The following is a 26,583-nucleotide window of genomic DNA, read 5'->3' as shown; positions in this document are numbered from 1 at the left end:
ATCCACCACACCGTAAGATGAAGAGAGTCCACATCTGGGTGAAGACGACGGCCCCTTTCCGCCATCAGCAGGTGTGGAACCAGGGGAAGATGGTGGTATATTGCCCTGGACAGCTGAAGGAGGGTGGTGAACCAGGGCTGTTGGGGCCACCACGAGGCTATCAGTATGCACTGGGTCCTGTCGGCAGCAATTTTTTGAAGCACTTTCGGGATCAACGGAAAGGGGGGAAACATGTACTGAAACTCCCTTCCCCAATACTGGAGAAAGGCATCGCCCTCCAACTCCGGGTCCACTGACCCCCTGCTGCAGAACCTCAGACATTGTTCATTGTGGGAGGATGAAAACATGTCCACAGAAGGCGTTCCCCACATGCGGAAGATCTGGAGAAGGATTTTGCGATTCAAGTGCCATTTGTGTGACACATCTGCCTGGCGGCTCAGAACATCTGCCAGAGTGTTGCGCTTCCCCTGAATATTATTATTATTATTTTTACATTTATATCCCGCTCTTCCTCCAAGGAGCCCAGAGCGGTGTACTAGTGCCACTGGCCAGATCCCCCAGTCCAGGCACCAAAGGTGCATGGCCAGACTGCAGAGGGAACTGGATGCAGTGCCACCCTGCCTGTTCACATAGGACCTGGCTGTTGTGTTGTCCGTGAGCAGGAGGATGGCAGAGCCTGCTATGTGTAGACGGAAGACCTGGAGGGCCTGGTACATGGCCAGGAGCTTGAGGTAGTTGACGTGGCGAGACTGTTCTCCTTGAGTCCAGTGGCCCGCAACTACCAAGTCTCGGAAGTGCGCTCCTCAACCTGTAGTCGATGCATCAGTCGTGATAGAGAGGGTGGGGAAAACTGGCGAAAGGGGGTCCCTTGACGGAGGTTGGACAGGGCAGTCCACCATGAAACTGTCCGTTGAACCTTTTGCGGGGCTGTAAGCATCCTGCGCTGGGAGTGCACCTGGGGGTGGAAGTTCTGAAGAAACCAGGTCTGTAAGTCCCGCATATGAAGACGAGCCTGGGGCAAGACCGCGGTGGTCGAAGCCATCAGCCCCAGCAGTCACTGCATGAACCTCGCCCTGTGCCGCCGCCGAGCACAGAAGGACTGAGTGGCGAGTCGTATGGATTGTATTCTTTCTCGAGGTAAGGTAGCAAGGGAAGAAGTTGAATCCAGTACCACCTCAAGGAACTGAATTTTTTGAGTCGGTGTCAAGTTTGACTTTTTAAATTTCACCTGGAGTCCTAGCCGCCGCAGGAGTCGGAGGGTGAACTGCACATCCTTTGTGAGGCCTCATTCCGTGGATGAGACGAAAAGCCAATTGTCTACATATGGGAAGACCATGATGATGAGACGAAAAGCCAATTGTCTATATATGGGAAGACCATGATGCCTTGCAAGTGCAGGTGGGCTGCCACCACTGCCATACACTTTGTAAAAACGCATGGGGCAGACTGGGAGCCGATTCGGAATCTCAAATACTTGCGGTGATGCGGCACGATGGAAGCAAACCAAGCATCTGGGAACAGCAGACCCAAAATGGTTGGAATGGTCACCATATGGAACCTTTTGTAGGTGATATAGAGATTGAGGCCCCTCAAATCCAGGATTGGTCTCAAGCCCCCATCGCGTTTGGGGACAGTAAGATACCTTGAGTAGAAACCCATGTGCTTGTTCCCGAGGACGGGGTGGATGGCGCCCTTCCGAAGGAGCGAGTCTATTTCCGCCAGAAGGTGAGGGACGGAGGTGTGGTGAGGATTCCTGAAAAGGGGGGTATGGCATTGAATTCGATCTTGTAGCCATTTTGTACAGTGGCTAATACCCAGGCATCGGAAGTTATCGCACTACAAGTTGGATAGTGGGAACAAAGTTCTTTGAGAAGCTTGGCGTCATTGGCGCTTGTGGTAGGAGGGTTTCGGTTTGCGATCTGACTGTGCCCTGGTGTTGGATCCTGGAGTCGAGGTTCCTCGCTGATGGAAGTGCTGTCGGTGACGAAAGGAATCCCCCCAAAAATAAGAGGGCTGCCTTACAGGGGTTATGGCGGGGCCAATATTTGCGCCTAGATTGTCCAGAAGTGGAGCCCTGGGGTTGAGCAAAATCCATGGATCGTGCAGTAGAACATAACTTTTGAACTCTTTCGAGGGTGTCATCAGTGGTTGTGCCAAAAAGTGCCTCACCATCGAAAGATAAGTTCTCAATGCGGCTCCTAGCCTCTTGGGATAACGTGGATGATCTGAGCCAGGCGTGCCTCCTAAGGGCAACCGCAGATGCCATGGAACGAGCACCACAATCGGTGCAATGCTGAGATGAATGGAGCAACTGTCTTGTCACACAAAGGCCCTCATTATGAAAAATGAGGGCAGTGTCTCTCTGGTCCTGGGAGAGATGCTGCAGGAAAGGGGCTATCTTGTCCAAAAGGAAAAGTTGGACAAGATATTGGGTGAGAACCCAATAAGCCTGGTGGTTCGCCACGGGTGCAAGGAGGCCCGCTGTGGAATATACTTTCCCCCCTCCTTATCTCCTGGGGCTTGTAGAACACGCTGGCGGTTGCGGGACTGGGCAGACTCCACTACGACTGAATTTGGTACCGGATGCCTTGCAAGAAAAAAAGTGTCTTTCATTTGAACTTTGTACATGCTGTCTAGTCTTTTAGAAGTTGCAGACGTCGATGCTGGCTGCTCCCAAGAAGACTTTACGACCTGAAGTAGTGTGAGGACTATCGGCAGCACTAGAGGGACACTGGAGTCCGCCTGAATGACTTGGAAAATTGGGTCCTCGAGCTGAGCAGGTTGTCGCCGAATGTCGATGCCCAAGGAAGATGCCATCTGGAGTAGATTTTACGCATAGCGTTTGGAGTCAGTGGAAACAGCCTCAGTTGTGTAAGTGGGTTCGCTGACAGGCAAAGGAGGCTCGACCTTGGAGTCTGTAGAAATAGATGTGCCAGAGTCAGAGTTGTCAGGGACGGGGGGGGCTGGAGGACGGGGTGCTGTGGTAGTGAAGGAGAGGCAGTCACTGGGATGGGCGGTAGAGGAGGGTCTCCTGCTGGTACTGGGCATTCTGGGGCCGCAGGTTGTGGGGTCCATGGGGGAGAGGGTGTCAAGTCTGAAGAACAAGAGGGGGAGCACGAACGGGAACGTTCGGGGCCTCCTGCCCCGTTGACAATGTCTTGAAGGCCAGTATAGGTCATCACATGAAGGCCAGTATAGGCAGCATCAACATAAAGATAACGAGGGCGAGGGCAATAGTCAGGTGCCCCGGTAGCTGTCATATGGCAAAGGGCATCCACGGGGGGAACTGTAGCTATCAGTATAACAGTCATAATCATCATCCCCATGCAAGGAATAGTCTGGGGAGGCATAATATCTGCGCTCCTGAAGGCATGCCGTCCCGTCGGAGAGTCAGAATCACCCCGAGAGGGGGATCGGGACCTACGTTGCCGGCAAGGGCGTTTGGAGGGAAGGCTTGGACTGCTGTCAGCAGGAGAGGTCTCACCAAGCGGCCTCCCCCTGGTCTGCCTTGGTGGCGTGGGGGGAGCAAGGGGTCATGAGGGTGACAGATGCTTGGACTTTTTCTTCATTTTCTTGTGCAGTGTAGGTGCAGTTGCAGCTGGGTCTGAGGGGCCAGGGAGAGGTAGCACGCTCTGCTTTGGCTGCTTTGGAAGGGTGGACTGCGGAGCGGGAGGAGAAGCTGTTGGCTGCTTCCGCTTCTTTGAGCCCGAACGTGACCCTGTCAGTTTTGGTCCAGACTCCACCCCCTTGGAATCCGAGGCCGAAGACAGTCTGACAGTCAATTTCGGAAGAGGCGGCTGGGCGCCGCTCGGACCCGGGAGGGCAGGGACCGAGTTGGGAGGCAAGGGCATAGCCGGGTCCGAGGATGTGGGGACCCACAGCAGCGGTCCTGGGAGAGGCATAGGGCTGGCCGGAGGGAGTGTAGACGAGAGCGACACCTCAGGAGTAGCTTGCATGGTGTGTGTCGGCAACACAAGTCCCGTACAGGGAGAAGGTTGTGCCGGCAAGCTGTGCCCAATACGTTCTGCTGCTGAGGAACTGCTAGTTAGGAGAGCCTTCTCTCAAAGGAAAGCGTGGAGCTGAGCAGCCCTGTTACGAAGGGCTTGCTTCGAAAAGCCCGTGCAGACCGGGCAGCGATCAGTCCGGTGGGACTCTCCCAGGCAAAATAGACAAAGGGAGTGTCTGTCTGAAGAAGGGAGCTTGGCGGAGCACAAAAGGCAGTTTTTGAAAACAATCCTCATGGCCATAAGATGCCCGAGACGGGAAGGGGGGCGGTTTCCAAGAAAAATTAAAACGCAAAACGGAAAGACAGAAACAACGAGAGGAAAGAAAGGCAGAGAATAATGAAAAGGGGAAAAGGGGGTGGGGACAACAACAAAAAATGTCCCAAACAGGTTTTAACGTTTTCCACAGGTGATGTCAGAGAAGCTGGCCAGAGGTGCAACAGCTGTGGCGGTCGAAGAAAGACTGACAGTGTGAGGTATGCTGCCTGTCAAGCGGGGCTGCTGTTCTCCCGCTCTTTTTTCCTTAGATGGTAAAGCTTTGAAGTTTTTTCCTGTTGGTGGCTCTACGCAAGCGCAAATCCCTCGTGTGATGCACAGAGACCATGAAGAATTCTGGCTTCCCCTTTTGTCTGTTTGGATGCCTGTCTACAGTATGCATTGAACCTACACAGCTCTCGGTTGTTTACAATAAATGTTTTTTTTTTACAATAAAGATGGTTTATAACAAATTTTAAAAAGCACATTAGCAGTTTCATCCTAGGGAAATGTTGTATTTGTGTATCAAAAAGATGATGAAAACTGAATTTTTAAAAAAGAAACTTGATTTTCTTATTTATCAAATTGTAATCCCCTCGCTTTAATGTAACTGAATCTTCAAACAATAACTACGCAGTTATACAACACAGACATTATTTTCTTAGTTGTTATACAAAAATGTTTTTGCCACAGCGATGACTTACCAACTCACATAGAATACAGATTAACATAATCAGGAGAACAGTAGCTCAACTGTAACTGTATACTCGTTCTTTCCTAACAACACACTCCTATGTTTTCCCTGCTCCCTAGGGTGAAACAACATACTATCAAGAAATATGTTTTAGTTCTGGGGGAAAATATTAAGAAGGTATATGACAAGTTCTCTACAGTATAAGCAATTTAGTACCGCTGAGGTTTTTCTCCAACGTAATTTCTAAAAATAATGCCATACTTACTTTCCATCAGTGTCTGATGCAGCTGCATAGTGTAGTGGTGTACAACCCCTTTCATCCAGATCATTTACACTAGCTCCAGAACCCACAAGGGCAAACAAGCACTGGTAATTACAATTGGCGGCAGCATAATGGAGTGGAGTCCTATGGTGTATTTAAAAAGAAAAATAAATAGGTGCAATAGTACATTGTCAGAAAACTGACACACAAACAGCTGCCAAATCCACTGTAATATTTGTCTCTAATGTTTATTCCACAAGTAGTTCACCAATGGTGCGCTATAAAGAAGCCTATGATTAATAGTGATTAATCCAACCTCACTCTGATTATGCCTTCAAAACAGATAGCTTACCTATAACATATGATCTGGTAGTGTTCTGTGGACATTCATAAATATATGGGTTCCGCACCTGTGCTGAACCTTCAGGCAAAATTTGTTAGCTCCTCATGCTGATTGCAACTGCCCTCTGTGCACGTTCTGTGTTCATTGGTATTGGCGGTTCAGAGCATGTAGTAGCCATGCAAATATCTTTGAATTTAATTCCTGATAAATGTGCTGCAGAAGCTGCGTATGCTCTTGTTGAGTGGGCCTTTACTGATTTAGGTGAATCCACTTTCTGGACCTTGTATGCCAAGTATATCAACTCAACTACCCAATATGAGAGTCACTGCCCTTGTCCTTGTTCCTGCATGTCACAAATATTTTCCGTGGCCACCTGAAGCCATGTGTTCTTTTAAAGTAAAACAAAAAAGCTCTCTGCATAACTATTTTTATTTATTTATTTGATTTCATTTCTAAACTGCTCTTCCAAAAATGGCTCAGGGTGGTTTACACAGAGAAATAATAAATAAATAAGAAGATAAGATGGATCTCTGTCCCCAAAGGGCTCACAATCTAAAAGAAACACAAGATAGACACCAGCTACAGTCACTGGAGGTACTGTGCTGGGGGTGGATAGGGCCAGTTACTCTCCCCCTGCTAAATAAAGAGAATCACCACATTAAAAGGTGCCTCCTTGCCAAGTTAGAAGGGGTTGCTATGTATCTAGGCTATGTAACGCACTTTCTAATGGGGTAGCTGGGTTTCTGAAAAAAGTCAGAAGCACAATGCCTTGGTTCAGATGGAACTCAGTCATTATCTTAGTCCTCAATTCTGGTTCCAAACGCATCATTACTTTGTGTCAAACTTATTGTATGGTTCATCAGTGCATATCATGATGAGCTCACTGAACCACTTTGCAGTTGTTTTATTGCTATTAGGAAAACTGTTTTCAAAGTCACCAGCTTCAGATAAATTGTTGCCAGCGGTTTCAAAAGGCTTCTCAATTAGTGCAGACAGCACCATCGACAAACTCCGTTTGTTCATGGGCTCACGGACAGGGGGGTATAAATTATTTATAACTTTCATAAACTGCTTACAAGCTGGATGGCTAAATACAGTTTTGCCATCCCATCCCTTATGGAATAATGATATTGTCACCAGATTGACTTTTAGGGAGACATTTGCTAATCCCTTGGCTTTCAGGGCTGTCAGAGCAGTATTTCCTTTATAGTGGCTTTGCGTGGATTATAGTTGTGTTATCTCGCATATTCATGAAATCTTTTCCATTTGGTGTTGGAATTTTTTCTCGTAGATGCCCTTTCGTCATTTAGCAAAATATCCCTTAGCAACTTATCCTACACGCTGTCAGTCACAGTGTATTAAGGTTTGGCTGGAATAGCCAACGGTGATCCTAACTCAGATCTGCCTCTTGTGGGAGGCGCTTGTGCTCCTTTCCAGCTAGTCTGAGTAGCTACGGAAACCAAGGTTGTCTTGGCCACCATGGAGTCACAAGGATACATCATGTGTCGTCTTGAATGATCTTTGCTACTATTTGCTGAATAATGGATACAGAGAAAACAAATAGAAGAAGCTTTGAGTCTACTGGTACTGGAAAGCATCTCCCTTGGAGTGTTTCCCCTGTCCTGCCCTTGAGCAATATTGCTTGCACTTCTTGTTCTGAGTAGCAAATATATCCACTGTTGGTGTTTCCCACAGATTGAAAATATTCTGTAGGTGACGAAGGTTCAGCCCCCACTCCTACTGTTGTTGGAGCAACTGTGTTCTGCTCAAGGTGTCTGCTAGCGTGTTGTCCATGCCCCTTATGTGTATTGCAACCAAGTGTGTTCTTTGTGTTATGCACCAATTCCAAATCTGCTGACTCAGGTTGCATAAAGAGCAAGACACTGTTCCTACTTGGTTGGTTCTGTATGCTATTGCAGTTGTATTGTCCAGCTGAACCTGGACCACATGTCCTATCAGATACAGTTGGAATGATTTTAGTGCCTAATAAACAGCCAGAAGCTCCAGGAAATTGATATGTAAGGTTTTTTGTTGTGGAGACCACAGATCTTGCACCTTGAGGTCAGACATGCGTGCTCCCCATCCCATTAGGGAAGCATCCATGGTTATCCATATTGTTGGAACTGGCATCTTGAAGGAAATTCCATTTACAAGATTCCCTCTGTCCACCAAGTCAATGAGTTCCGTATTGCTTGTGGCATCTCTAGTAGCAGGTTTTGATGTCGACATTAGGGTGCAAGTTCGATAGGTACCACAGCTGCAGTTTCCACATCTGCAGCCTAGAAACCTTAGAAACACCTGCACAGTGTGCACTTTCTGTATTTGGTTCTTTTGCATCGTTTCCACCATTTTCACTATTCTCAGGAAACACTCTTCTGGGAGAAATGCCCTTTGTTGGTCCATTTCCAACACTTCCTCTATGTAGTACAGCCTCCTGACTGGTACTAGGTGTGACTTTCCCCCCAACTGATTTGAATTCCTAGATGTTCTAGCAGGTTGGTTATAAACAATATTTGTGAAAGTAACTGATTTTCTACTCTTGCCGTTATCAACCAGATACGGGGGGAAACCCACACCTAGAGTACACAAGTATGCCACGATCACCGCCATGCATTTTTTAAAGACCTTCGGGGCCATGGCCAGTCTGAAGGGCAGCACATTGTATTGGTAGATCTCGTTGCCCACTGTGAACCTGAGATATTTCCTATGGCATTCCTGTATGCCGATGTGAAAATAAGCGTCTTTGAGACCCAGTGCTGAAATCCAAACTTACCTGTACAAAAGAGGTAGGACAGCTTGCAGTATTATCATACGAAACCTTCTCACATAGATATACAGGTTCAGCCACCTCAGGTTCATTATCGGGCAGATTCCCCATCTCACTTTGGAATTTGAAAGAAGTGGGAGTAGAACCCCTTCTGCCTTGATGCCCACTGTACTCACATCCTTGTTCAACAGCATCTTGACCTCCTCCATCAATGCTGCAGTTGCCAGAGTGTACTTTACCCCTGCATAAGCTGGCAAGGCCTTGAACTCTATGGTGTAGCAGTTTGGACTATTTTTTAGTACCCACTGGTCTGATGTTATGTGTTGCCATGCTAATGCATGACTTGCCAGTTTGATGGTGTTTTTGGCAATTATGGATGTTGGTACTGGTGTTAATGGTACCGTTAGTGTTACTGGTCCTGATGTTAATATCTGCACTGTAGTGATGCTGAATGTACAAGTGGACAGACAGGATAATCAAAGATGCTGTTTGGTTAGTTGTGAAGCCTTGCTGTGAGCCCCCTGTTTACCCTTTTTTTATTGTAAGGTGTTTTTTTATTATAGCGCTGATATGGCCAGCTGTAATCCTTTCTATAGCCCTGGCAGTAGGTGTTTTGATGGCGGCCATAAGGATGTGTTTGCAGCAGATGTAGATGTGAATGTTTTGGAAGTGTATTTGTGTCTCCCCCAGCCCGCCATTTCTCTATGGTCATGTTAGTATCATCGCAGAACAGCCCCTTGCTATCAAAGGGCAATGCCTCAATCTTCTCTTTCATGCCCTGTTGTAGATTTGTGGCACGTAACCAAGCATACCTTCTTAGTGTGATCTTTGTAGCTAGAGTATGGGACTCTGTTTCTGCGAGATGCTTAGCATTACTAAGTTGCAGACGCATTGTCTCAGTTGTTTTGAGTAGGTTTCTGCAAACCTTTTGTGAAACTCTTCAGTTGTCATGTTGTCTCTTTCCTGGAAACGTGCATCCCATAAAGAATGTGTATACTTTGAAAGACATGCCATATAATTGGCTATTTTCAAAGACAGGCACGCCATAGCATAGGTTTTTTGTCTCAAAACATCCAGCTTGCATCCCTCCTTGTCTGCTGGTGTCATGTGTCGCCATGCACCCTTTGAGGTGGATACACAGTCAATAACTAGGGAATTTGGCACTGGATGTTTTAGAAGATATTCATTCTCTTCTTCTTGAATCGTATACAAAGTCTCTAATCTCTAAGAGGTTCACGTGGATGTCTGAAGGCCATCCCACGCAGATTTTGCTACCTTTGTTATCACAGAGAGCATTGGTCAGTAAACTGGTTGTGCTACAGCTGACTTTTTCATAAAATTGTAGACTGTGTCATCTAGACCATTTATTTTTTCTTTCAATTCCAGGCCCAATACTGACGCCATTTCAGCTACTTGAAGATGGTACAAACGGATATCTACAGCTGGTGACAGAGACAGAGTCATAGGCACATCCTGATTAGGGTCTGAGTTATGGCCTAATCATCTGCCAAGTCAGATTCATAATCTTCTTCTTCAGAAGCGGGTACATCTATATGAGTGTCAGTCTTGGAAGAAGTAATTGGCTGGTTCGGTTTAGCCTGTATCACTGTAGAACAAGCATGATCTCCAGTTTGAGTGCTTGTCACAGTCACTCTCTGCAGCAGCGGAGCAGGAGAATGTGCTTGTCTGGAAGTGGCCACATAAATCCTTACTGGTGGGGCTGGTACTCCACATAGAGCAGTTGTTTGCACAGCAGCATCCTGATTTATCAGTCTAGGCCGAATATCTTGTGGTGCTATAGAGCACTGTTTTACTGTCTGCACTGCCGCATCCTGAATCACCAGTCATGGCAGTGTTACCTGTGTAGCCACCTGTGCTAGAATTGGAATGACCTTTCATTGGGCCTTCCACATCTGGAACTCTAGATAATTGCCTTGCGAAGAAGGGGAGGATCTACTAGACACTTCTTCCCATCCCCCAATTGGTCCCAGGCCCTATCCTGGTTCTGTCTGTTGCCATGGGGACAAGGATGGAGTCTTTGGCACTGGTACAGGTACCTCTATGAGGTCTTCGTCATCGTTGAGCCCCTGACTGAGGAACCCCTTAAAAGTGGCAGCTGATGGAGTGCTTTCATTGGATTCCAACATGGTCATAATATGCTGAGCAGAATATTTGGGTCCAAAGCTGCCTCTGTATCAACACTGACATTGATATCGGGGTCAAAAGACACTGGGGATCAGTTCTCATGCCTCAATACCATGATTGACACTGAGCACCGAGGAGTGGATGGTGATTGTTATGGATGGCGATTGCTGTAGAGAAGGTGCCGGAGATAGAGACATTGCTCGGCATCAGCACTGTAACCGCATTCGCTGCTTCTGTATCAGACCATGCTGCATGCCCTTCTGCAGTAATGTTAATTGTTGGAGACTCATCGGTGGAGGGAGTAACCTCACTCTGCTTTAATGAGTGCTTCCGCAGCTTAGTGCTTTTTTCCTTGAATTTTTTTTTAAGGAGGCAAAACTGTGTCCAGATCATGCACCTTTCTCTTCTCCCCCTCACAATGCTGGGGCTTCTTAAAAGACGAACCCGTCTGTGACGTCGAGGGCTATGATGCAGAGGATTTAGACTACATAGCACATGCAGTCCCCAATGCCAGTTTCGATATTGAGCTTCATATCGAAGGAGACTTTAGTATTTTCAGAGCAAGTGCGTCTTCCAATAACGCTATTTTCAAGCGTGCCACAAGGTTCTTTATGGTTTGCTTAGAAAAAGAACTGCACAAAGGGCAAGCAGCAGCATTATGACCTTCTATCAAGCACAAAAGACAAAGTTTGTGCCCGTCCATGGAAGAAAGCATTTCCCTACAAGCTGCGAACCTCTTAAAGGTGGCTTTTTCCCTAGGGGCGTTTGTGCTCATAAGGGAAGGCACACACAAAAAAGTTTTGTAGTCCAGTCTGTAGTCATACACTTAAATCAGAGATCGATAAAGTACAGTTGTCCGTAGCAGCATGAAGTCCATTAAACAAGCTAAGTCTAGTTTAAATAGTGAAGTTTAATATAATGATACGTTTTCTGAGAGAGTTGTCAGGAACAGTCCTAGTCAAGCCAGTAAAACAATCTTGCTCAATATTTTCACAGGTATTCAAAAGAATAGTAGCTTTATGAGGAGCCAAAGCAACGAAGTGATTGCGTTGGTGGTCAGAAAGGAACCAAGAGCAATGGGCACCGAACTGCCAATACCAACGGACATGCAGAGGGTGGTTGCAGGCTCCACAAGGAGCTAATGAATTTTGCCCAAAGTGTTCTGCACAGGTGCAGAATCCATATTTATGAGTGTCCATGTATCATGAACCAGATCAAAACTTATACTGAACATTCAGCAGTGTACCATGATAAATGTTGAGCTTTATCTCTAAAGGAGGAAAGCAATACTGGAAGCAATGCTGAAGTTTGGTCATCAGCCAAAAGGCATTTCACTGGTTTTGAAATTTACTAATTTATGTCAGAGAATACTTGAATAAGTATTCCAGTAGCCTATCCACACTGACAAGAATTACCAGTAAATATTAACAGCAACTCAATGTTTGTAATGAATCCTAGAAATGTGGATGAGCATGTCTTACCTCCCAAATTTGTCTTTCTTATTGAAATCTGCACCTGTATTGAGCAACAGATTTAGGCACTCCAAATTCCTGAAAAAAAGAATTGAATACTGATATCTGATAACACAATGATGATGTCTCCCGTTCCATGTACCAGCACTGCTTTATATACACTTCATAATATTTTACCAAATTATAGTCAGAAAATAAGCTAAATGGATATTCTTGATAAACTACGTATTCTAGGATATAATTCCTTATTTAGATGTCTCTAATGACATTTCCATGCAACAGTAGCCATAGGCACATATTACTAGAAATAACTAGACTATGCAGTTCTTGAAAGAAACATTTGGATTACAATCATAGGTCAGGATCCAGAGCACTATGCAGTATTCTGCATAAATCCCATTCTTTTTGCAGCTTTTCCTACATCTTCCAACTGTACAGATAGCGGGCCTTTCCAAAGTGGCACCTCCTAAGGCCCAAGGGGCTGCCATCAGCATGGAAAAATTGGCAAACATCATCATTCATGTGCATATGGAAGACACACACTTTCTGTGTGCAGGCTTCTTTGGATCTTGGGACTGAGTTGTTGTTGTTTTTGAAACCCTAACATAATGGTTTGGGACCTAATGTGCTCTTTTGCAAGTGGGGTGGGGTGAGAGTGATTATTGCCAATCACCCCTTCCTGCTACATCACATACCATCCTGTTTCAGGAGGTTCTCCCACAGATCTCCTTGCAGGAATGGATTTTCAGGGGGCTGGGAAGAAAAGGGTGTGGTGAGGAAGTCACATACCATTCATGAAAAACCATTAAGCCATTTTTTCCCAAGTGCCTCAGAAAGTTTTAACAGGTATAGTGATAAGAGATATGCCTAGTGTCCAATCTCACAATTTTTAATGAGGGCTTTAAGTGCCAAAAGACTTCCTAAAGGAAGTCTAAGAGATACTATCACTCAAAGAATAATATATTCTTTACATACTACAGGAGAATCTCGTTATCTGCGGTTCCATTACTTGCGGATTCAGATATCTGCAGTTTTAAAATAGAGAATGAGCCTCGATAACCACGGCTAAGCAGTTAACGTATCCACGGTTTTTGCTGGTGAGCAAGAGGGGAGAAAGAAGTAGAAAAGGAGTGCTGGCCTTTCCCCCCACAAAGGCGACATCCAGTGCTGGCCTCTCTCCACATCGGGGTTTCTCCTAATCACTGCTGGCCTTTCTCCCTGCCAGGCCACACTAAGGCAATATCCCCTGTAGAGCAGGGCCGAAAGGTTGAGTGCTGTCCTCTCTCCCTGCATCAAACATGACATCCCCCGCAGTCTGGGGAGTGCTGGAGGCAGGGCAGAACCAACATGAGGAAGGTCTTCCTCAGAGAACAGGCCCTCATCAGTGACTGGCCAGGGCTTCCTTATCCCTCCCAGGCCTCGCAGGTCTTGTGACTCCATCAAAATCCCAGGTTTCACAAGGCGGTGGTGACATAGGGAAAGAGGCCAACGCTCAAGTGGTGCATGGGGAGCTGGCGACTGGTGATCAGCCCTCTGGCAGCCCCTGCTCCACAGCGGATGTTGCCTCAGGCAGAGTTTGTGCTTGGGAGAAACCCCGGCAGGGTTTCTTTTCTTGCCCCCATGGGGGAACCTAACACCTGGATTTCCAATGCATTAATGTCCCAACATTCACGGTTTCATTATCCGCAGTGGCGGGCCAACCATTATCTGAGGATAATGAGGTCTGCCTGTATTAGTATGGTTTAGATAGTTTTGAAGATGCCTTGCCCACCCACCACCCATTAGCTCTAAGCGCCATATGAGAAATTAAACTTATCTGCGTACTTCGCCAATATCATTTATTTCTTGTATAAAATTACAAATTAATACATTAGTTTATTTTAAAATAGCACACAGGCTAATACAGATTGTGCAGAGAACCACCTTTCTTTCTTTCTAAATCCAAATTTTAAAAGCTCCTTAAACTATAAAGATACATACCCTCCAGCTGCAGCTGCATGAAGACAAGTCCTGCCAAAGTCATCTGGCGTATCTATGTCAAAACCTACAATAGAAGCATTTTGTGAAATCATTTATAAAATGCATCTCCCTTGCCTGACTTGGTGGACGATGCTATGAGAGAAACGTATACTTCAGCATGTAGTGGGAATTACTACTTCTAAAAAATAATCTGTTAATGTAGGAAGAAAATAGCTTTGATCCTACTTTTGTAGCATTGACAACTACAGCAATGACTCTTCCATATTATTCTTTGGTTAAAGCACTGTATGTTAGAAACATACTGAAAAGAACTGAATTGAGGAGTTACCATGTTAATTTCTAGGAAAGAAGACTTAAAACATTAGACACTTGCTTCTACCAAGTCCACTCTTCTTAGTTAAAAAGAGCTGCAAGCTTTTAAACCATATGATCATTTTCCCAACAGAGGCATTTAAAATCAGATGAGATTTAATTCAGTTAAATGCAATTGTTCCATGCTGAAACAATGAATCCTTGCTAACTGGGCAAAGAGGCACCTTTTCAATGCGGTGAATCTCTTTATTTAGCAGGGGGAGAGTAACCACCCCCAGCACAGTACCTCCAGTGACTGTTGCTGGTGTCTATCTAATGTTTCTTTTTACCTTGTGAGCCCTTTGGGGACAGGGAGCCATCTTCTTATTTATTATTTCTCTATGTAAACCGCTTTGGAAACTTTTGTTGAAAAGCGGTATATAAGTATTTTTTGTTGCTATATGCTTATTTTGCTGCTTCTGAGGAATAAAAAATAAAATACACCATAATATACTCTTGAGGGGAATACTAAATTTTACTATCTAATAGGGATGTGCGAACCGGTCCAAATTTGAACTGGTTTGGTTCAACGGTTCGAACTCGGACCAAACAGGGCTCTGGTTTTGCCCTCCTGGTCCAAGTTTGAACCAAATCCGAACCAGTTCAGATGTGCCATGGAGTGCCTAGGGTCTGTTAAGAGTTTGTGTGTGTCTGTCCTCCATTTTGTGGATCATTCTTCACTTTTGCTCCTGGCCTCCATTTTGTGAGCCTATTTTTCAGACTTTGCATTGGCTGTGCTATTGATCGTTTGATTGGCCAGAATGAGTCTTGTGCTTTGGTAGGCTGTTGACTGTTCCACTATTTGAGAGCTGACACCTTGTTGGCTGGGGGGAGGGGGGAGTCCAAAGGTGGGGGCTCCCAAAGGAGGGAGTTTCAAATCTATTTAAGCCAAGCCTCTGGCCTGGAAAATCTTTGGCTGCAGTTGTGGGATCCTCTGGATTGTGCTGTGCTCCTGACTAGCTGGTGTCTGTCTGAGTCCTTGACTGTCTGTCCTCCTGCTCTTTCTTTTGTGCATTCATTCTTATCTCTGCCCTGTGTCTGTGTTACTTTACAGCTTCTTTTCCCATCTATTATTGTTGTTGCCTTGCCTCTCTCTCATTCATTCATTCATTATTTGGCCAGGGCCCTAGGCCTTGCCCGCCCCTACCCCCAATCAGCATTGATTTCATTAATTTTACCCTGCTTCTCTTCTTGTTTATCTCTTTTCCTGCTAATTTATTTTTGCTTTGACTTTGTTCTTTGTTTAGTGTGCTTTTTAAAAAATTCTTGTTGTTCCTGCCTCCCTCCCTGCCATCCCATCCCCTGCATGGATCCCATCCCAGGCCAGTCCCTGGCTGACCCGGGGCCTAGGCCCTGCAGCCCGGCCTGGTCTCCGCTGACCTCCTCCTGTGCCATCTGCCCCTCTGGAACCCCTCCCTCTCTGTTTGTGCTTTGCATTTGATTGATTTTTCTTCTGCTGGGTTTATTTTTATTGATTATTGTTGACCTGCTAACTGGGCAAAGAGGCACCTTTTACCGTGGTGATTCTCTTTATTTAGCAGGGGGAGTGTAACTGGCCCTATCCACCCCCAGCACAGTACTTCCAGTGACTGTTGCTGGTGTGTGTCTTATGTTTCTCTTTAGAATGTGAGCCCTTTGGGGACAGGGAGCCATCTTATTTGTTTGTTATTTCTCTTTGTAAACCGCCCTGAGCCATTTTTGGAAGGGCGGTATAGAAATTGAATAATTCTTCTTCTTCTTCTTCTTCTTCTTATTATTATTATTAACAATAATAACAACAATAATAAATAATATCTCATAGGGATTTATGGCTTAACCTTTCACCCAGTGACACACATTCCATCAATCCCTATGAGATATTATTTGCCTTAGAAAATCCTTTAAAAAACCCACCCAAAACCAGGGGTGCTTTCTATCAGCTTTGGCTGATACACCAGCTGCGCCCGTTTCTCGAGATCAGTGACCTCAAAACAGTGGCACATTGGTTGGTAACCTCCAGACTTGACTTCTGTAAGGCGCGCTACGTGGGGCTGCCTTTGTACGTAGTCCAGAAACTTCAGTTGGTTCAGAATGTGGCAGCCAGGTTGGCCTCTGGGTCATCTTGGAGAGACCACATCACTCCCTTGCTGATGGAGTTATACTGGCTGCCAATAGGTTCCCAGGCAAAATACAAAGTGCTACTTATAACTTATAAAGCCCTAAATGGCTTAGGCCCTGGGTATTTAAGAGAGCGTCTTCTTCACTATTAGCCCCACCGCCCACTGAGGTGGTCCGTCTTGTTACCTCCAACTCGTAGGGGGATACAGAGAGACGGGTCTTCTCGGTTGCCGCCCTCAGATTGTGGAATGTGCTCCCTACAAAGATACTATCTTCCCCATCTCTAGCATTAAAAAAAACAACACATCTGAAAACCCACCTCTTCACCCAAGCTTTCTCAGCTTTTTAAAATTTGTTGGTTTTAATTTTGTGGTTGATTTTAAATTGTTGAATTGTTTTAACTTTTTATATGTATTTTAATTGTTTTATGTAAACCGCCCAGAGACTAAAGTTTTGGCGGCATATGAATTTGATAAATAAATAAAAATAAAAATAAAATAAAAGGACAGACTCTTCCTTCTCACTAAGAACCACCATATCCCCCAAAGAGACTGGATTTCAAAATGCAAGTGCATTGTTCACATGAGTGATATGAACAACTGTACACAAACAGCAGCTGTTTTTTTAGATATCGATCTGACACCTAACAGCACAGTCCTGACTATGAGAGTATAATGTAGCGAGGGAAGGCAGGTGAAGGGCAAGGAGGACCAATGTAATTGTACCAATTTAGAACGAGTCTAAATTGTCATACAGTGACATCTAGTGATGTGCACGAACTGGTCCGGAGGCCATTATAGAGGCCTCCGAACCGGTTAGGATGTCCGGTGCTGGTCCGGCGCTGGGGGTCTCCCTTTAAGGGCGGTGGCGTTGTACTTACCCCTCCCACCGCTTTCCCCCCTCCATCGCTCCATTTTCTGACAAAGTTTTTGGGCTGGGAGTGTTCCTCCCTGCTGCCCCTGCCCCCATTTTTCAGAAATACCGGAAGTAGCTGCCGTACATGTGCGCACGTCGCGTGTGTGACGTGCACATGTAATGTGTGACATGCGCGCTGTGCGCAGTGGCAAACACATGCGCAGTGGCTACTCCTGGTATTTCCGGAAAACAATGGGGGCAGGGGCGGCACGGAAGAATGCTGCCACCCAAAAAACTTTGTCAACAAACGGAGTGCTGGAGGGGGAAAGCGGCGGGAGGGGTAAGTACAACCCCCCACCCTTAAAGGGAGACCCCCCCCAGGTGCCGGACTGCACCTCTGCGGTTGCGTGCACATCCTTGGTGACATCTGAAGTGTCATATAGGAATTATGAACTGCTCAATACTTTAGTTAACTATGATAAATTAAACTACAAGAACTTTGCATCCAAGAACTTTGATTCATCTAGTTTGTTTATACAGCTGTGCAACAAACTAGATGAATCAAAGTTCTTGGATACGCAGTTCTTGGACTTCTCTGGTTTCATCCAGAGAAAGAGATTTCCCTTGATGCTGATCCTGCTTCATTTAGAAATAACCTGACATAGGAAAATTGAGATAAACTAGCTGACCTGGCGCAGAACATCTGCGTCCCTTGTTCTCCCTATCTCCCCCATCTTCATTTCTTGCTCCCCCCCTTCAGCCCCAGTTTGTGTCCCCCCCCCCTTCAGCCCCATTTCGTGCTCCCTCACCGGCCGGCTGCCCATCCCCGTCGCTAATTGGCAGCTTGCTCGTGAACTCTTGTGAGAGCTGCCACACATGGGATTAGTGATGGGTACGTTTAGGAGAGATAGATAGATAGATAGATAGATAGCATCTAATGAATCAACATAAGCAAACCACCCAGATATACGTTTGTGTATATGACCAATATAAAAATGTAAGACAGGTATACACATAAATGTGCATGAGCTAGTTCTAGTTTGTATCTGCTACACTGAGTAATCCAATTAAACAGAAAACCTGTGCTAAAATGTCTTGAACCATCCTCCTAGTGGACAAGAGCAGACAGCATCCCAGAGTACTGGACCATTGGAAGGTGACAAAGGAACATTCAATAAACTGAATGAATGAATGAATGAATGAATGAATGAATGAAAACACAGTAACTTTCGGAACTGAATATGTTTTCATGTGGAAAGCTGGTCTGTATAGTGATTCATAATCTAATAGCACCAGATAGATTCACATCCTCACTGCTGCTCACCAGGAGCATCAGTTACATTATGCCTGTCCTCCTGGTGATTATGATACAAGTTCTAATGTAATGTCACAAAAACAGGATGTAGATTTTAATGGTCATCATAGGTGTGGACACTGAACATTATCCAAAATCTTTACATATTAAAGGGCAGCATCTAGACTAATTGTTCCTAAGTACCACTGAACTCAATAAGACAAGTTGGTCATGACTAATTTCATTTAAATGCAACTTAGCCACGACTAGCATAGCCTGGATGCTGCCTGAAGATTTTATTATAACGTATAATAGTAGTAATTTGATTTATATAAAATTATTTGCAGAGGCAGATTGATACATGAAGGCAATACATGTCTGAACTTTTAATACTGTAAAAATGTTTAGTTTATATTTGCATTTAATGTACATTTACATTTTAATTTACATTAATGTAAAGACCTTTAAAAATGTAAATGTCAGAGCAGAAGAATAGTGTGAAGCAAAAAGATTCAGGCCCCTCTAGTACAACACTTTTAAAAGAAAAATGGAATAAAGAAAAAGATTTTAATGTGTTTCCTCCAAGAACAGGTGGCTCTCCATTGGTACAACCCAAAGGATGTAGATGTAGTATTGAGTCAACTTGATGCTTTTTGAATATACAATCTGAACTTTATATACAATTTGGTTTAAAGTGGGAGACTGGATTCAAACTGCTTTTTATGAATAATCACCATCACCCTATGATGCATTGGCCTGGTTAATATGTCCTATGGAACCATGGTTTATCCAGGCTTCAAGGTGATTCTTCCTTTGGAGAAGGAAGGATTTCACTACAATAAGCCAAGATTTGCTGTGAAGTCTGAAGCTGGCAAATTCAATCTTGTTCTAAACAGAATGTGAAAACAAGCCAAGATTTTTTAAAAACTGGGAACAAGCCAAGATGTGTCGGGTTAGACAGCACAGCAAATTTGTTTGTTCCAAGCCAGGACTGGAAACAGAATCCTTCCTCCATTCAAGCACAAAAGGAAGGGGTCAGAATATGTGCCTGAGCGTAGGGGATGTTGTGTAGAACAAGGATTAAATCATGGCTCCACTAATGTCTAAACCAGACCATTATCTCTTTATCACACAATTTCATGCATAGATGTATTTGTTTGCAAGTTAGGAGTAAGTAGCTACAAGACTGGAATGTATGTGGTTCAACACAGAACATAAGTTGTTGCAAGATTATGTATATGTATTAGAGTTCATTCCATACAGATGCTCACTTCCAGCACAGTTGGTTAGAACTGCAAGCAAAGATTCTAAAGAGAACACAGCAAGTAAAACATTGCTCTGTGCTTTGAACATATATGGTTAAAAAGGTAAAACCAGTTCAATGGGAGATTATGATTCAGAATGGTTTTAGAGTAGTTATTCTGTTTAAACAAAAAAAGCTCTGTTTATCAAGCCGACAGAGTCCTGAGAAATTTCCTGAGATTTAGGAACTATTGGGAGTGAAAATTCCTGGCACTCACTGCTTTTTACCTGGGCAACAAAGGCTGTGTTGTTGGGAAATGTAAAATAAAGGGCTATTTTTAATTAGATCCAAACAAATATTACTGATCGTTATTTTAAAAAATCCAACCTTCTGTAAATAGGTTGTTGCAGTCAGAATTTACTACTATGCAACAGAACTTCTTGGGATGATTTGCAGCAATCTAAGCACTTCCGTTACCAGAATTCTGTCAATGCCCATAATACAAAGTCTCCTCCATTAAGGTTTATTGTACTTCAAACAATGTAATGTTGTAGGAGGTCTGTATTGTTTATTTGTAATGCATGCATACAAGACTTTACGTGAGCAAGCTGACTGATTTCCTGCCTGGTACAGAATATATTGTCTCTTGTTCATGCTCTAGACAGGGATAGTACTACTATTACATGAACAAATACCTACTACAGTCCCCTGCATGGATCACATGCTGTATTAGAGGGTTCCTGACTCTTGGAGTAACATTTCAGGTAGTGCAAGGGGCTGCAGCAGGAAGAAGGTGGGAAAGCTCTGCTGTGTAAGCACAATTTTACTAGTGCTTCTTTGGACCCAAGTGACTGAGTTTATATAACTTTTGAGGAGAATGTTTAGAACACACATCATTTCTGTGTTCTTTTCCTCCTCATTCTGGTGCTTACCTTCTGCAGATACACTTTCCCTCTTTTGGGGGGGGGGGCTGTACCCAACCTCCAACTGTTCACAGGTTTATGGAAATTCTACTAAACTGTTAAATGTGTCTATAATTGTCACAATTCTTCCCCTTCATCCTGGCCTAGCACAGAAACATATATGGGGCCAGGTGTCAGATCTGTTTAGAATTCACTAATCCAGAAGCAGTAGTCACATTTTGAAAGCAAGAGCTCAAGGTTCCATTGTAGAGCCAGTTATTCAATGCACATTGGGGTCCAATATTCAAGGGACAGTATTGCCTACATTTTCGTCAAATTCCAGAGCTGTGCCCTTTAACTTAAAGTTGTTATTAGTTAACAATCAAAATTATACTAAAGGGATTTTTTTAAAAAGTGATTTTGAAGAACCTACCTGATGAAAGCAGCTTTCTGCAACAGTCTGAAAATCCACTTAATGCTGCCAAATGGAGAGGAAACATTCCATGTATACCCCGCCTAAGATACACCATAATCAGACAATAGAAGTAATCCAAGATGTCATGCCAGATTCCATGTATATAAAATTGCATTTAACTGCCCTTCTTAAAATAATTCATTTTTAAAAAGCCACTTAACACATCAGAAAGTAACCTTTTAAACTATTCAAGTGCATTATTTCAGAATGACAGCCAGTCAAAAGCTGAGCCTTATACTGTTCATAGTAATAAATAAAAAAGATTTCTTTTTTTTTTTAGAGAGTTATAAAATGAAGTTACATACAGTGCACACTATGGTGAGTGGGAAAAGACTGAACTTTATATGCAGATTTAAGAATTGTAAAACCCAAGTATTATACACAGACACCTCAACATAACCTTCCTAACTGACACACATTTCAACTATTTTGGCATAATTCGTCCTTAAGAGTTACTTACTTTGCAGTGTCAGCACCACTTGTAATTAAAGTATTGATGAGAAGCTCATGGCCATATCTGGCTGCTATGTGCAAAGGAGTATTTCCATTCTTATCTTCACAGTCTATTTCAGCTCCTAGAATGTAAATGTAAAAATAAAATGTGACTACATATGCACATGTGTTTTAGCAATACAGAGATTAAGCTAAACAAATGAATGCACACATTAGTTCATATATTATTTCAAATTTGTCAAACCAAGTCTAAGTCTGCCAGTGCAGCCACCACTAAGTACTCTGGAACCTGCCACCCTACTGCCCAGGTAATCCTCCAATGGCACTTTGCCAAGGGTCCCTTGGAATCAAGAGCTGGCCCACGGCACAGGACTAGGGCAAATCTAGACTACTTGAAGTAGGAAAATGCTAAAAGTATGGGTCTCTGACTGAGAGAAACAATATGCTATTAATCCAGTAATTCTCTGGTGGACCTGCCCCAGGAACTTACACTTTTGGTCAGAGATATTCTCCGAGATGAGCAAAATCACAAATCAGAAAATAGGATTATGCTCCCAGCTGGCGTTAGTAAATATATTTTCTGGGGTCGACACAGATGTGTCATCAAAAAATTAGTGGTGTTTATGATAACTGCGGCCAGGTTAGCTATAGCCAAGAACTGGAAAAATCAAACCATGTTTATGGATAATTGGTATAAGCATCTGTGGCATAACGCAATATCAGAAAGGTTATCTCATATTATTTGGTCTTGTGCAACTCAGACTGCAAATAACTCTTTTTATGTTATGTTATGTTATATGGTCAGATTTTATTCATTTCACCAATTGGGAGAATTATGGTTGTCTTCTGACCCCAGATAATGTTAGAATGTGGATGGATAGCTGAACTGGAGCTTGTTGTAAGATGTTTTGCAGTTTGTGGGTGGATTAATTTTGTTTTGCATTGTAAATTTTCTTCTAATAAAGTTTTTTTTTTTTTTAAATCCAGTAATTTGACAATTTCACATATTGAAATTTCAGGTTTTAATTCACATTTAAGGCAGAGAAGAAACAATAAAGCTAACAACTTAACTAGATTATTCAAATTGCTATCACATTACAGTGACAGAAATATCATTAATACATCATTTTTTTCCTTTTACCATTCTGGATGATAGTTTGCGATCTTGAAAATCTTCCATGGATTGCTGTCATATGCAATGGTGTTTTTCCATCTTTACTCTGGGGAAAGAGAAGTCAACCCATGGCTACCAAGTAAACTGTCAAGATTAGCATAGAAAATTTAAGAGTTTTTCTTTTTCCTTCCCCATTTTTGGGAGGCAGGGGGAGGGGAAGAGGCTTATATTCCTTCTCTCTCATTACTGTAAAACTGGAAGGGGGTTGGGTTGGCAAGCCAAAGTGATGCTGCAGACACCACAGTTCCATCAGTGTTCTTGATCATTACTGCAGCCGCAGATAACTCAATGAAGCACACACAGAACTATGCCTTTAGAATATTCACTGTCCAGAGAACAGTGACAGAAAGTAAGACTTTACACTTAGCATCATGTCCATACCAACAGCAATCAGAACAAGCTTATCAGGCATAGATAAGATACCGGATTCTGTTACAAACATTAGCCAACAAGATTGCTTTAAAATGTTCACCTGACCCCAATGTATAAACTACAGACTCACACACAATTCATTACAAACCACAGTGTGATCATTTAGTTCTGGAGGATAATGTATATTTAAGACACAATCATTGACCCATACATTTCATAAATAGGTCAACCTTAATGAATGAGGTAACTACCATTTTTGCTGAACAGCTAAAAAGCATTTGTAATCTGTAATCATTATTATGTTCTATGGTTAGCGATAAAAATTCATACATTTAATAACAGGCAGCCTAATTATACTTCATATTTTTATATGCTCTGCATACTGTATTTTTTTGTTTTAGAATTTTAAATTACAAACTGCTTTGCATTCATTGGCAGAGAGGCATATATAATGCATTTAGTAAATAGACTGGCATTAACTGTTTCCACATTATACAGTAATATCTGTTTCTGTTCTTCTTAGCAATAGCAATAGCACTTACATTTATATACCGCTCTATAGCCGGAGCTCTCTAAGCGGTTTACAATGATTTAGCATATTGCCCCCAACATTCTGGGTACTCATTTTACCGACCTCGGAAGGATGGAAGGCTGAGTCAACCTTGAGCCCCTGGTCAGGATCGAACTTGTAACCTTCTGGTTACAGGGCGGCAGTTTTACCACTGCGCCACCAGGGGCTCTTCTATCTATCATATTAATTCTCGTAGACGTGCCTCTGTGGGGATCTTCTATTATATTATATTATATTATATTATATTATATTATATTATATTATATTATATTAAATATCTCTGTGGGGATCTTCTATCTATTATATTAATTCTCGTAGACGTGCCTCTGTGGGGATGCATCCTGGCAACCCAGCGGATTGGCTGGGCAGTGGATGCGCCAGATTGGCTGGGCAAGGGAAGTGGCCGCTTAGGGAGGAAAGGAAAAGAAGGAAAGCGGGCAAGCGGAGAGGAGAACTGAACGGACTGGGGTGGGGGAGGGGAGAAGCTGTGGGGAGAGAAAGCGGTGGAGCTGGCTGCTTCAGAAGGCACTCACTAGAGGGAGGGCCATGCAGGAAGGAGCCGGCTGAACGCTTGGCTGCCCAAGGAGGTGGTGGCAACGGCCAGCGGGGAAAACACAAGCAGCCTAGAAAGCTGTGGGGTGGGGCGGAAGCACAAATAAGAGAGAGAAAATGAGAGAAAAAGAGGGGGAAATGGAGGATGGAGCAAGCTGGGGCAGAAGGCTGGGGGGGAGGGAACTGGGGCAGAAGGCTGGGGGGGAGGGAACTGGGGCAGAAGGCATGGGGGGAGAGCGGACTGGGGCAGAAGGCTTGGGGGGAGAGCGGACTGGGGCAGAAGGCTTGGGGGGAGAGCGGACTGGGGCAGAAGGCTTGGGGGGAGTGTACTGCGGAGGCAAATGGTGGGCCGCGGAGCCGGTACTTGGCCCAGCGGCGGGCCTGCCAGGTGGCGGACCCGGCCCACCCGCAGAGACCAGGCAGCAGTGGGCCCGGCTTGCCTGTGGAAGCCAGGCGGCAGGCCACGGAGGCCAGCTTGCCCATGGAGACAAGGTGCCCGTGGGAGGCCAGGGTGGGAGGGAACCGGGCGGCGAAACTTCCCTGTTCGCCACCTGGGAGGAGGAGCGGCGGAGGCGGGGCCCTTTGCTGCCACCCGCCACCGGGTAAGGCCTATGGCAGCAGAGGTAAAGAACTCAGTGCGGGGAGGGGGAGGGCAAGAGAGAGTGGGGGAGGGGGAGGAGGGAGGGCAGGAGAGAGTGGGGCAGGAGGGAAGCGTGTGGGGGAGCAAGAGAGGCGCGCGAGGGAGCAACAGCGTGAGCGAGAGCGGCACGCGGGGGGGAGAGACAGAGCGAGCAAGAGACGCAGTGTGGTGGGGAGCAGAGCGAGCAAGAGAGCTGTTTTGGGGGGGACAGAGCGGGTGAGAGAGCTGTGGGAGGACCAGCCAAACAAATTCTCCCAAATAACTCCAAAAAGGAAGTGAACTACCACACAGATGCTCTGTGCGGGTTCAGCTAGTATATATATATTTCTCCTGGGTGTGCCTTCAAATGTGCGTCTCGGCCGCCCAGCTGATTGGCTGGGCAGTGGAGGCACCTGATTGGCTAGCACACCCAGGAGAATTTGCCGCCAGGCGGCCATGAAGGCAATGCGGCGGGCCCGGCCTTGGAGGAGGCGCACCTGCATCTGTGTGCTCTTTGAGGTGAGAGTGAGGTAAGGTAAAATGCTCAGTGTGGGTGGGGGGAGGGGAGGGGGAGGGAAGGCAAGAGAGACTGGGGCAGGAGAGAGGGGGAGGGATGGCAGGAGGAAGAGGGAGGGAGGGCGGGAGGGGGAGGGAGGGCAAGAGAGGGGGGGCAAGAGGGGAGAAGGAGAGTGAGAGTGTAGGGCAGGAAGGAGGGGAAGGGGGGCAAGAGAGTAGGGCAGGAGGGAGTGGGGAACAGCCGACTCCAAAGAGCACACAGATGTGGCGGCAGGCCTGGTTGCGTAGGCCAGAGGCGGTGGCAGGCTTGGCCCGCCCATGGAGGCAAGGCCCAGGAGGGGAGAAAGTGTGGGGGCAGTGGCGGTGGGGAAGAGACGCTGCTGGGCCCGGAAGCGGAGACTGGGCAGAAGGTGGGGGAAAAGAGGTAACCGCCGGCCCCAAAGAGCGCACAGATGCTCTTTGCGGCATTGGCTAGTTCATATATATTATGATATTCTCCACTGCAGAGAATATGAATGGAATTATGTTCTACTTGTGTGACCAAATAATGTGTTGCCCAGAGATCCTCTTACCCTTGGACTTCAGGGCCGAAGTCCAGGGCCTCCTCAGCCCCTGGGTCCCCCCAATTCCTCTTTGGTCTGACCCAGATGGTGTGGTCGCCTGGCTGAGCATGATGATGCTCAATTTGCAGGGGAGGGGGGGCCACCAAAGGCCTTTAGGTCCAGGCTCCAAAATGACCTAGGTGCACCTCTGTTCTTAGTTCACATCTGATCAAGCCCTTTCCCCAAAAAATCTGCCTCCTAGCACATGAGAGGAGAGCACCCCAGAGTCCTGGACCACTAAAAGATGACAAATAGGGAGAATGGGATTATGTGCTGTGTGACAAAATGATGGTTGATGTACTGCCCAGACATTTTAGGTTTGTCCTAAACTTCTGTATGTCTACTGAACATTCAGAGCATAACTAGACCTCTCTTGTCTTGCTTGTCTGTCAAACAATATTTAAGGAGTGACAACCCTTTCCCCAGGGAAAATGGCAATTTAGCTTCAGTGAATACTCTTGCATTATGAATGTTTGTTAGTTAATTAGAGCAATATTCTCAGATACATATTTTAAAATGTTCATAGTTGTATAACATTATTTCAGGTAATTTATCAGTCAAAAGCCCTCTGGATTGCTTGTCTCC

The 26,583-nt window shown here is 45.0% G+C and overlaps 1 protein-coding gene across 7 annotated transcripts in view; it reads right to left on the bottom strand.

Annotated features, from left to right (window-relative positions):
- ANKRD28 (ankyrin repeat domain 28) overlaps positions 1-26,583 on the bottom strand; it is a 216,101-nt gene that overhangs the window by 53,107 nt on the left and 136,411 nt on the right. For all 7 annotated transcript variants that reach the window (XM_053262156.1, XM_053262157.1, XM_053262159.1 and 4 more), the window contains 6 exons: positions 22,734-22,812; positions 21,600-21,714; positions 21,098-21,180; positions 13,923-13,986; positions 11,952-12,020; positions 5,219-5,359 (listed from right to left, as the gene is read on the bottom strand). In XM_053262156.1, coding sequence (XP_053118131.1) covers positions 5,219-5,359; positions 11,952-12,020; positions 13,923-13,986; positions 21,098-21,180; positions 21,600-21,714; positions 22,734-22,812 — 551 coding nt within the window. The remainder of the gene's footprint in view (positions 1-5,218; positions 5,360-11,951; positions 12,021-13,922; positions 13,987-21,097; positions 21,181-21,599; positions 21,715-22,733; positions 22,813-26,583) is intronic.

Source organism: Hemicordylus capensis, chromosome 6 (genome assembly GCF_027244095.1).
Source record: "Hemicordylus capensis ecotype Gifberg chromosome 6, rHemCap1.1.pri, whole genome shotgun sequence".
NCBI classification, from domain to species: Eukaryota; Metazoa; Chordata; class Lepidosauria; order Squamata; family Cordylidae; genus Hemicordylus; species Hemicordylus capensis.
This window is presented reverse-complemented; position numbering and strand designations above follow the sequence as displayed.